At 36.0% G+C, this 11,864-nt stretch overlaps 1 protein-coding gene and 1 pseudogene across 1 annotated transcript; both read left to right on the forward strand.

Moving 5' to 3' along the window:
• The first annotated feature begins 913 nt into the window (after window positions 1–913).
• Window positions 914–8,905, forward strand: LOC149184670 (chaperone protein ClpB1-like). Its single transcript, XM_089415410.1, has 8 exons — window positions 914–1,070; window positions 1,176–1,285; window positions 1,374–1,421; window positions 3,553–3,619; window positions 3,715–3,952; window positions 8,400–8,499; window positions 8,632–8,781; window positions 8,876–8,905. The coding sequence occupies exons 1-8, from the start codon at window positions 914–916 to the stop codon at window positions 8,903–8,905; spliced, it is 900 nt and encodes a 299-aa protein (XP_089271536.1).
• Window positions 8,906–8,916: 11 nt separating this feature from the next.
• LOC149184671 (chaperone protein ClpB1-like) lies at window positions 8,917–10,185 on the forward strand (annotated as a pseudogene).
• The last annotated feature ends 1,679 nt before the right edge of the window (window positions 10,186–11,864 follow it).

The following is an 11,864-nucleotide window of genomic DNA, read 5'->3' on the forward strand; positions in this document are numbered from 1 at the left end:
AATTCACACTGCTCTGTGTAAATTTCATATGCCGTGAACAACAAAAATGACTTACATTTGTTTTGTGCTGCTGCACATTACATTTTCTTTTCAAAATTTCCCTTATTCTTCATTTGCTGCCGCGAGCCCTTTTCATTTCATTCATTACATATTACATTACATACACGAATGAGCACACACAAAAACATATATCAAAAACCACACCAAAAACCAAAAGGATTTAATAAGGCATTGACTTGCCCATACCTCCGTGGTTTTTAAAAACTATTAAAATTAAAAAATTTACCAAACATTCTACGGACTACGTTAAATTACATTAATTGATTTACTGACAACGTCGGCGGTCAAACCAAAAACGTTCATGCAAGTTGAAGAAGATCCTGGTCCGTTGACTTGATCGGACGCAATTCGCAAGCTCAAGTCACACAACTCAAACGAAGTTTAATGTCCGGGGAATTGGTGGTTTCGGAGTTGTACACTGGACGCGTGGCAGCAACGGATTGTGTCGGAGGCCTCCTTACGGATACCGCTTTTGCGTGAGGGCGGTGCGAAATGAAACAATGGTTTTGCTGGAATTGTTTGCCGCGTAGGGGAAATTACAACTTCAACAGGAAGGGTGCTTGTGCACGTGTACAGTGTTTCAGTGGATTTTTGGTTGCAGGATTATTTTCAGCTTGCAAGATTGACACAGAAACTAATTAGTTTTGTTTTTCAAATGGTTTTACACAGCAATTTGCTAGATGTAAGGTTGATTTGATAGTCTTGGATTGCACGTGTACAGTGTTTCAGTGGATTTTTGGTTGCAGGATTATTTTCAGCTTGCAAGATTGACACAGAAACTAAGTAGTTTTGTTTTTCAAATGGTTTTACACAGCAATTTGCTAGATGTAAGGTTGATTTGATAGCCTTGGATATGAAAGCCCTTGAGGATAGTGGCAATAACAATAAATTTACAAAGCGACTTGAGTCTGTACTGAAAGAGGTGGAAGATGCACAGGGAAAAGTTATTCTCTTTATTGACGGAATTCATTCGGTTCTGGGTACCCGTAAGAGAAGCGTGCTTCGGTTATGTATGATTAAACACTTTGTTCAACCAATAATCATATATGTTATTAACTAAGATTAAGGATTATTCTAAGTGACTGATTTTAGGGTTTGGTTGTGGAATAATCCAGTAAAACCAATGCTTGGTCGGGGCCAACTTAGGTGCATTGGAGCAACTACTCCAGAAGAGTATCGTGATTGTGTGGAGAAAGATGCTGCAATTGAGCGACGATTCCAGCAGGTGAGTGCTTATACAAGTATTCATTTGGCTTTTATGCATTTATAACGCTCTGTCTTAATAATTTACTGCTATTACTATTTTGGGGCAGGTGGATGTGGCTGAACCTAGCGTCACTGATACTATCATATCCTTCATGGTTTAAAGGAAAAGTACGAAGTTCGCCACAAATTCAAAATATTGGACAGCGCGCTTGTAGTTTCCGCTCAATTATCAAGTAAATGCATTACTGGTAAGTTGTTTATTAGTTGTTTTTTCAAATAAATTTTATTATTATATATTTTTATAATAGTTATAGATGAATGATTTACTTGACCCACTTGAATTTCAAAATGATATCTAATATAATGCAATGCGAAAACTCCAATATTTAATTTAAAAATGTGAAGGGAAATTTTATATGAATTTATGAGGTACAATACTTGCTAAGGTTTTGCAAATGGGATAGCACGCTAAGTGGGCTTGATTGTGGGAAAAACTCCATAGTAGTTTCAATCCCACTTCTTCACCCCTGTGAGCATCACCAGATGCAATGAGTGCTAAATGCGCTATTAAAAGATAATGCACTCTGAAAACCCCAATACTTATTTCATTTACCTATTTACATTATATTTTCGTTGTATATCTTTTTATAATAAAAATATTCAAAATATATTTTGGTTGTATTATAATGTAATCAACATTTTGTGTGATTTGTATTATCAAAACAAAATGTTGATGAATATTTACATAAGACATAATGATAATAAGAATCTAATAAATATATTAAAAAAACTATAGTTTATTTGAATCAAATTTTGTAAATTTGAAATTGCAATTTTCAAGAAAAAAATTAATAAAATATGATAATCAACATGTATCAACTTATTGGTGTTAAGCCAAAAAATTAATTGAACACAACTCACCCACGAGAACTTGACTAGCCACCCAGCACAATAAAAATCTTCAAAATTGATGAACTAGAGCAAACCCATTAGAGTAGAGTCCATACCTAGTAAAACTTTTGTAAACCCAATCTAATGTAACAAGCCAACACTTAGTAAAACCATTAAAATTTAATAGAATAAAGATAAGCTTAATAAACCCAACAATATTAAGAAAAACAAAATTGAATAAACTAACATAGTTAAACCACACATGAATGGAATAAACCAAGAGCATTAAGAAAAATAAAGTCGATGACTCTAATGAATTATAAGAAGAACTTTTCATGGTTTAGTTAAACAACTGCAGTTGAGCAAACCAAGAGCAGTAAGAAAAACAAAGTCGATCACTCTAATGAATTATAAGAAGACATTTCATGGTTTATGAGAATTTTAATATAAGAAAAGCATTATTCAAGTTCAATGAGAAAGCTTGCAAATAATGTAAGTATGAAATTGCTTTGCAGCAGTACATAATAATCTAAAAACATAGAAGGATCTTCAAAATATCACGAAGAATATACTTCGAATTTATTAGTTAACCTGAAGTTGGCCCAACACTGAAAATTAACTAAGTAAACTCCTTTTGAGCTTCCTATGCCATTTTTTTTGAAAATCAACTCAGTAAACTCTTTTTGAGCTTCCTAGGCTCTTTTTTATTCTTTTCTTGTGGAATCATAGCCTCCCATGCTTTTGTCTTTCTCCTTGTGTAATGATGTAATTATTTAATATTAGTATTTGGTGTACAATATTTTAATTATTTAATATTAGTATTTGGTGTACAATATTTAAATATAACATCATTTAGGTCCTGCTTTTTTATAATATAAATTGCTCCTCTGGAATTAAAAACTGGAATGTTAGAATAAGTCATCCTTTGCTCTGAGCTTAAGTGGTTTGTTGATTCCTTAATATTCAGGAAATCAACAATCGACATAAAGATGGCCCATCATTTGGAATGTAATATGTGGATAACTCAGTATTTAACTTGTGAAAAAGTTTTGACATATTCCCCCACTTAATTCTTGAGGGATCAAGTATTCCTTTGGGCTTTATGAAAATGATTTGCAATCTGTTTGTCTGAACAGGATGGTGTCTTGAAGCGTAGGGAATTGTTGGTATCTCTGCAAGAACTAGAACGTAGGATGGATTGTGAAAATAATGCAGAAATAGATTTAGTTATGAAGCAGTTGAACAGAATTAGTTATGAGCAGTTGAACAAGAATTAGTTGTGAGTGGTTAGGAATTGGTTGCATAAGTTTTCCTATATAAGTGTGATGTAATTAAGCAATTGAATTAATGAAGTTGTGTGTCTTTGTGTTGTATTTGTTTTTAATTTGGTATCAGAGCACAGAGCTCTTTTGTTTGCGCCTCTCTTCTCTTCGTGGGCAGGGAGTGACTCTGCCATTAGAGTGTGCGTGAAGAGACCTGTGTGCGTGAATTAGTGTGTGCGTGAAGAGACCTCAAGACGGCTGCGTGGAGGTTTTTAAACTGTTGACCGCAAGAAAGGCTGCGTGGAGTGCTGTGTGGAGTGCGTCGAGGTTGGCCCTGTCCAGGCCCTGTCCAGAACCCGGTGCTGTCGAAGACCGTTGAGAAGCCTTGTCTGCCAGAACTCGGAACCGCTTGCTGGTGGACGCGAGACAGTGAGGAGTGCTGTCGAGAACTGTTGTTGGTGCGGTCGAGAACTGTTGTTGGTGCTGTCGAGAACGGGCACCGTTGTGCGTGCTTGTGTGCTGCCAGAACTCGGGTATTTTTTAATTTTTTGTCTCAGGAAACTTTAAAGCTGTTTTGCCTCAGAAATTGTTTCCAGAAAGCAGTCAAGATTTGATCCAAGTGTATACGCAGAGTTTTATTTAGTAAATTTCTCAGGCAGTGAGGCCTGCGGTATTATTGTTTAAGAAGCTTGCGATTTTTGTTTGAATTTGGTCATTGGTGGAGAGATGGCTAATCCTCTTGCAGATTCATATTTAAATGAGTCTTCAAAACTTGATGGAGAAAACTATGTAAATTGGAAATTTAAGATCATCACAGTACTGGAGGCATACAATCTCTGGCCGATTGTCAAAGGTGACGAGACCAAGCCTCCACCTCCTACTAACACTCAAGATTGGGAGAAGCGTGAAGTGAAAGCAAGGGTGCTGCTACGCATGTCAGTGAAGGACAATATTATTCCTCACATTCGGGACTGTGAAACTTCGAAGGCGACATGGGACACTCTCAAAGGTTTGTATGAGACTTCTAATGCAAACCGTATTTTATTTTTAAAAACAAAGCTGCTATCTATCAAAATGGATACCAATGAAAGCATTAGCAACTTTGTTTCCCGAATTAAAGACTTTAGTGATAAGCTTGGTGATATTGGTGAAAAGGTTTCTAGTACAGACTTGGTAACTGTTACGTTAAAGGGGTTAGTCCCAGACTATAAAGTCTTTATTTCAGCGCTCTCAGCTAGACCGACACCCCCTACATTTGAAGAATTGGCTGGAATTCTTCTTCAAGAAGAAGAGCGCATGAAAACTTTTGAACTGGAGTCAAATGGTTTTGATTTGGCTTTGACTGCAAGAGGCCAAAAACCATTCCGAGGGAGACCATGGGACAGAAACAGAGGCCGTTTTCAAGCAAAGCAGAAAGGCATGGCACCTCCTGATTCTTATGTTAAAAGGAACATTGAATGACATTATTGTGGAAAACCTGGACATCTGGCTAAAGATTGCTATAGGAGAAAGAATAATGAATCAAATCAAAGACATAGCAGGCATAATGGAAATTACATAAACAGAGACACCTCAGTGAATGATGGATTTAAAAATCTTAAGTTATTTCTTTCTGATGCTGCATTGTCTGCTGAAACTGATGATGAGAATGCTTGGTTTATAGATTTTGGTGCATCGGCACACGTGACTTGTAATAAAGAATGGTATGATAAATATTATGAGAAATCTGATGGTACACACATTTACCTAGGAGATGATAGGTCACTTAAAGTTCAAGGCTATGGCATAATAAATGTGTACTTACCTAATGGACAAATGCGACAGATTCATAATGTGATGTATGTACCTGCTCTTAAAAAGAATTTGCTATCTGTTTCCACTATCACTGATAATCATTTAAAAGTAGAATTTGGTAAATTGGGGTGTATAGTGAAAGATGTTCAGGACCACTACAAGGTTGTTTCTACAGGTACCAGGGTTGGAGGATTATACAGATTGGATGTGACAGTCAAGCGCCATGTTGCATTGACATCCCAAGAGACATCGACAGCAGAATTATGGCATCACAGGTATGGGCACCTAAATTACAATGATTTATCGTTGTTACAAAGGAAATCAATGGTTGAAGGTCTTCCTGTTATGAAGTGTGAACATTTACCATGTGAAGCTTGTGCACTTGGTAAGCAGCATAGAGAAGAGTTTCCTGTTCATACTGAGAAACGGAAGTATGATATTCTTGAATTAATTCACACTGATGTATGCGGACCTATGCAAACTAGGTCTCTTGGTGGTGCTTCATACTTTGTTATTTTTATTGATGATAGATCTAGATATACCTGGGTCTATTTCATTAGAAGGAAAAGTGATATATTTGAGTATTTTAAAGAGTTTCGAAATATGGTTGAAAAACAAACAGGAAAGTGCATTAAAATACTCAGATCTGATCAAGGGGGTGAATATAAATCAAAAGCATTTAACACCTATTGTAAATCTAATGGAATTCAACAACAATTCACAGTGCCACATACCCCTCAGCAAAATGGTGTTGCTGAGCGATGGAATAGAACCTTGGTGGAATCTGCTCGTAGTATGCTGCAAGGTAAGAACATCTCTAATGGTTTCTGGGCAGAAGCCATTAACACTGCTGTTTATCTGAAGAATCGATGTCCCACTAAGAAATTAGTTTTTCAAACTCCTTTTGAGGTTCTTTATGGTTATAAACCTGATGTGAGTCATTTCAAAGTCTTTGGATGTACTGCTTTTGCTCATATTCCTGAAGCTAACAGAAGAAAACTTGATGCCAAGTCCATCAAGTGTATTTTCATTGGATATTGTACGGATCAGAAAGCCTATAAATTGTTTGATCCAAGTTCCCATAAACTATTTGCAAGTCGTGATGTATTGTTTCATGAGCAGACTGATAAAAGTAATACAAAGAATGATACATGGCATATTTCTAATGATGCACATATCAAGCTTGATACTTTGATTAAGCAGGAACAGGAACAGGTCCAGGTACAGGTACAGGATCAGGATGATAGCAGCAGTACGAGCACATCTAGCAGCAGTGAGTCATCACACGGGGGTGATACACCTCAAAGCCGACGAATCATGGATGGAACACCCACACCAAGAAGGTCGTCCCGACAGACTCGGCCTCCTGAAAGGTATAGAGACTATGCCTTAATGTCTAATATAATGAATGTTGAAGAACCAATTGATTATGAGCAGGCTAAACAACATGAACCATGGATTAATGCTATGAATGATGAGTATGCTTCTATTATGAAAAATCAAACATGGGAATTAGTGGAACTTCCTGAAAATAAAGTTCCAATTGGAAGCAAATGGTTGTACAAAACGAAATTTAAAGCAGATGGTACAATTGATAAATTTAAGGCAAGATTAGTAGCAAAAGGATATGCTCAACAGGAGGGAATTGATTATGAAGACACTTTTGCACCAGTAGCTAAGTTGAATACAATTAGATTATTGATTGCCTTAGCCACAAAACATAATTGGAATATACATCAATTGGATGTCAAATCTGCTTTTCTCAATGGTGATTTAAAGGAAGAAGTTTATTTGGTTCAACCTGAAGGGTTTGTCAAACAGGGACAGGAGCATCTGGTTTGCAGGTTAAGAAAGGCATTGTATGGTTTGAAACAGGCACCAAGATCATGGTATGTAAAGATTGATACCTTCTTTCTTCAGAATGGATTTGTGAAAAGCAAAAATGATCCTAACTTGTATTTTAAGAAAGATGAAAAAGGAAATGTTGCTTTAATATCTTTATATGTGGATGATCTCATTATAACAGGCAGTGCTCACAAATTAATTGAAGAAATTAAAGTTCAGTTGTCACAGGTTTTTGAAATGAAAGATTTGGGTGAAATGCATTACTGCTTAGGAATTGAGGTATGGAGAGAACCTGGTAAAACTTTGATCACTCAAAGCAAATATACAAAGGAGATTCTTAAAAAGTTCAATATGACAGATTGCAAAGCTATGTCAACTCCCTTAGAACAGAATGCAAAGTTGTACAAAGAAGATGGATCGAAAGAGGCAGATGGAACATTATATCGTCAGTTAGTGGGAAGTTTGAACTATCTCACCACTACCAGACCAGACATTGCATACACAGTCAGTATCCTTAGTCAATTCATGGCTAAGCCTTCAGGAAATCACTGGATTGCTGCAAAGAAAGTTCTCTGATACTTAAAGGGAACAGTGAATCTTGGTATTATGTATACTGATGTATCTGATGTTGCACTGACAGGTTTTTCTGATTCAGATTGGGCAGGAAATCCAGATGACAGACGATCTACCTCTGGCTATGCATTTCATATTGGATCAGGAGTCGTATCTTGGAGTAGTAAGAAACAGCCAACTGTTTCTTTATCATCAACAGAATCAGAGTACAAAGCTTTGACCAATGCCACCTGTGAAGCCATTTGGTTGCGAAGAATTCTTGCAGATCTTGAAGAAGCGCAAAGTGGTGCAACATGTATCAATTGTGATAATCAGAGTGCTATCAAATTAGCACATAATCCAGTTTACCATGCTAGAACAAAACACGTTGAGTTACAGTACCACTTTGTCCGTGAGAAAATTGAGTCAAATGAAATTGGATTGATATTTTGTAACACCAAGGATAATGTGGCTGATATATTTACTAAGCCCCTTGGTAAAATCAAATTTGAAGTTTTTAGAAGTCAGTTAGGTATTGTAGAGAATCCATTTCTCCATTAAGGGAGGATGTGAAAATAATGCAGAAATAGATTTAGTTATGAAGCAGTTGAACAGAATTAGTTATGAGCAGTTGAACAAGAATTAGTTGTGAGTGGTTAGGAATTGGTTGCATAAGTTTTCCTATATAAGTGTGATGTAATTAAGCAATTGAATTAATGAAGTTGTGTGTCTTTGTGTTGTATTTGTTTTTAATTTGGATTTAGTACGAGTTGCTGTTATTCGAGAAAGGGACCTGAAACAAATAAACCAAGCAATTGCTGAACGTGAAGCTGCGATGGGAAAAAAATTCATGTTAACAAAATGTGTGGGACCTGAGCAGATTGCAGAGGTACATTAAACGTCTGAATTTTAAATATCTAAACATGCCTTCCCTTGCATATGATTGACCTAATAAATTTTAACCATTAATGATACCTATAGTCGGTGATTTTTTGGATATATAACTATGTGCTGCGTGCAGGTTGTGAGTAGCTGCACTGGTATTCCTGCTATAAGATTCGGTCAGAATGAGAAGGAGCGACTCATAGGTCTGGCGGGCAGGTTGCAGAAAAGAGTTGTTGGACAAGATGAGGCAGTTCAGGCAGTTGCCAAAGCTGTGTTAAGATCACCGGTAGGATTTGGAAGACCTCAACAACCGATTGGATCTTTCCTTTTCTTGGGGCCCACTGGAGTTGGGAAAACGGAACTTGCAAAGGCTCTTGCAGCTGAATTGTTTGATAACGAAAAACAGCTGATCCGGATTGATATGTCTGAATATATGGAGAAACATTCAGTTTCAAGGCTTATAGGTTCTCCCCCTGGGTATGTGAAAAAGTTAAATGTTGTCAATGGAAATTGTTTGACACAATGAAACTATTTAATTTTTTTCTTAATAAATTTGCTGTTGCACAGACCTCAAATGGTTAGATGTGTCTGATTTTGAAATGGCAGTTATTGTGGTTATGAAGAAGGGGGCAACTAACAGAAGCAGTAAGGATACGGCCCTATAGTGTTGTCCTTTTTGACGAAGTTGAAAAGGCACACAAGTCAGTCCTCAACATTTTGCTTCAAGTGCTTGATGATGGTAGACTCACAGATGGACAAGGTCTCACAGTTAGCTTCTCAAACACAATCATTATCATGACATCCAATCTCGGAACAGAACCCTTGCTGCATTGTCTGGCCACACAGCAATAGAAACAGCAAGAGAGAACGCTATGCAAGAAGTATGTGCATTGTCTGGACTACGTTTCTGCATCTTTTTCATATGATTATCATGAAGGTGGCTGCGGTGCTCTGACACACCTTTCTATGAATTTTGTGGCAGGTTAGAACACATTTCAGACTTGAGCTGTTTAACAGATTCGATGAGATAGTTGTAATTAATACTCTCCTTCATGATCAACTCAAAAAAGTTGTTAGACTACAGTTGAAAGATGTAGAGATTCGTCTTGCTGAGAGAGGTATCGCATTAGAAGTAACAGATGCAGCTTTGGATTTTATTCTTCGGAAAGGCTATGATCCTGTAAGTAAAACAATCACTTTGTTTTTTTTCTTTCTTGCTAGGGGATGTGTTCCCAACCCCAGTAATCATGTACCTGCATCTCTCTTTGTCCTGGATACGCTTCTTCCTCTTTCGTGTGCAATTCAGATCAAAATTAGTAAGTATAATGAAAGAGCTAAAGTCAGGGATTCTGTGTATAACCTTAAAATGGATAATGTTGTACTCGCAGGTCTATGGTGCTCGTCCCTTACGGCGATGGATAGAAGGAAATGTTGTCTCTCAGCTGTCTTTGATGCTCCTGAGAGAGGAGATCGATGAGACCAGTAAAGTATATATTGATGCAATGCCTGAAGAAGAGACATTATCTTATCACGTAGAGGACAGGAGTGGCGGTCATTAAACAAAACATTGGTGCAAAAGCAAATACCCTCATAAATATTCCTATATCTGTGTATCCTGTTCCTGATCCGTCTCAGGCAGTAAAGCAGAAAAATGGAAGGAATAAATTATAATAAGCAAATAGAAGATTAGTGGAAGATCCATAGTTTTCAAAGATTAGAGGTGAATAGGGTTGGTAGAGGTATATATATTTTAATATACTTAGATTTTTGGATCAAAGTGGATTTCTCGTTCCATTATGTGTATTTTATGCATTAATTTGATGTGTAATTTAATTAAATTAGTAATTGCGTCAAATATTGCAAAGGAAACGTTGTAAGTCAATAGCATATGAAAAAAGAGCATAGATGAACAATTATGTGATATGTTATGCAATCTCAATGTAGTCCAATTTGAATAAAAGAGAAATCTTAATGTTGTTTCCACCAACCTTTTATAATTGGGATTTATATATTTCGTTTAAAGGAAGCCAAAAAATTAGATATTTGAATGATGGGAAATTGGAAGTGTAAATGTTAATGATGCTATTGTTAAATTAATCTTGTTTCTTATATTAATTTACAAACACAATTTTATTTTTAAAAACACAAGGACAAATCATCAATGGTATTTCGTTTAAAGGAAGCGAAAAAATTAGATATTTGAATGATGGGAAATTGGAAGTGTAAATGTTAATGTATGCTATTGTTAAATTAATCTAGTTTCTTATATTAAATCATCAATGGTTTATTCCTTCCCTCATGTTTATGGAACTACTTCAACAAGTAGGAGTTATATTGTCACTTAAAAGGGATCGAGGATAGGATCCATATACATTTTATAAATCTATAAAGTTCAATAAAAGCCTAGCACTTCTAGGTGTTGAGTACGTTACCAAGCTATAAGAAATATTTTTAAAACACTTTTCGTACCACATGAAACCATGTTCCTTGAAACTATACAACTACTATGTCATTATTATACACATTTGACATTAAAATAATTTTAAAAATATGTATTAAATAAAATAAATGATTTTGAATTAAAAATTTTGATTTTGTGTTTTAAGGATTTATAAAGGTGACACAATAGGAGAAATGAAGCCTTACTTTGTCCAATTTTTCACAGGAAAACAAAGGGGAATTGCAGCTATACATTTGCATTTACACTTTTCCTTTGGATTGTGAAGGTGCATCCTTGTCCTTCCCATGATCACCATGTAGACCAAGCTTAATGACAATTCCATCTTTCATCATGGAGGCCACATTTTTTGTATCTTCCTCTATTTTGGTATGATGCATAATTTCCATTTTCAAAACCTTTGATGAATTAATAGCACTGTTATCTATAGCCTCACTAAATATTGTATGCATAAAATTCTTTACCCACACGATCCTTATTAAGATTTAGGGTACTCACTGCCACCAAATGCTCATATATGTGGCATTTTTTGAATTTGAATGGGATACTCATTATCCAACATTTGCATGTGGGTGATAGGGCCTAAATGCATTAGATCTCCTTTGCTAGTTCCTCATGAAGGTCCAACCCTACAACTATTCTACTACATTTCACAAACCCCTTCTCCTCATAGCTCATATTCACTTCCATAAAGGAGCCAATGGAATTCTGAATTTCTTGAAGTATGTTTGGTGACCACAATAATGATCTAGCAACTTAACCTAATCTGACATGAGATAATATTTCTCTAACTTCATATTATAGACGGGAGTCCATTTGTAAAGGATTAGAAGAGTTTTCCTATATTTAGTTTTGCATTGGTAGCTTCTCCATATGCATTTAAGATCGAAGAACAAAGATCATCCATCCTT

Source organism: Pinus tabuliformis, chromosome 3_2 (genome assembly GCF_031772625.1).
Source record: "Pinus tabuliformis cultivar Carrire ecotype Pingquan chromosome 3_2, CPIR1, whole genome shotgun sequence".
In the NCBI taxonomy this organism is placed as follows: domain Eukaryota; kingdom Viridiplantae; phylum Streptophyta; class Pinopsida; order Pinales; family Pinaceae; genus Pinus; species Pinus tabuliformis.

Excerpts from the sequence above, each read along its gene's own strand:
- LOC149184670 (XM_089415410.1), top strand. The coding sequence starts at position 914 with ATGAAAGCCCTTGAGGATAGTGGCAATAACAATAAATTTACAAAGCGA. Across the intron at positions 3,620-3,714 it reads AGTGACTCTGCCATTAGAGT|GCTGCGTGGAGTGCTGTGTG; the intron begins GTGCGTGAAGAG and ends ACCGCAAGAAAG. Across the intron at positions 8,782-8,875 it reads AAGCTGTGTTAAGATCACCG|CTGAATTGTTTGATAACGAA; the intron begins GTAGGATTTGGA and ends AGGCTCTTGCAG.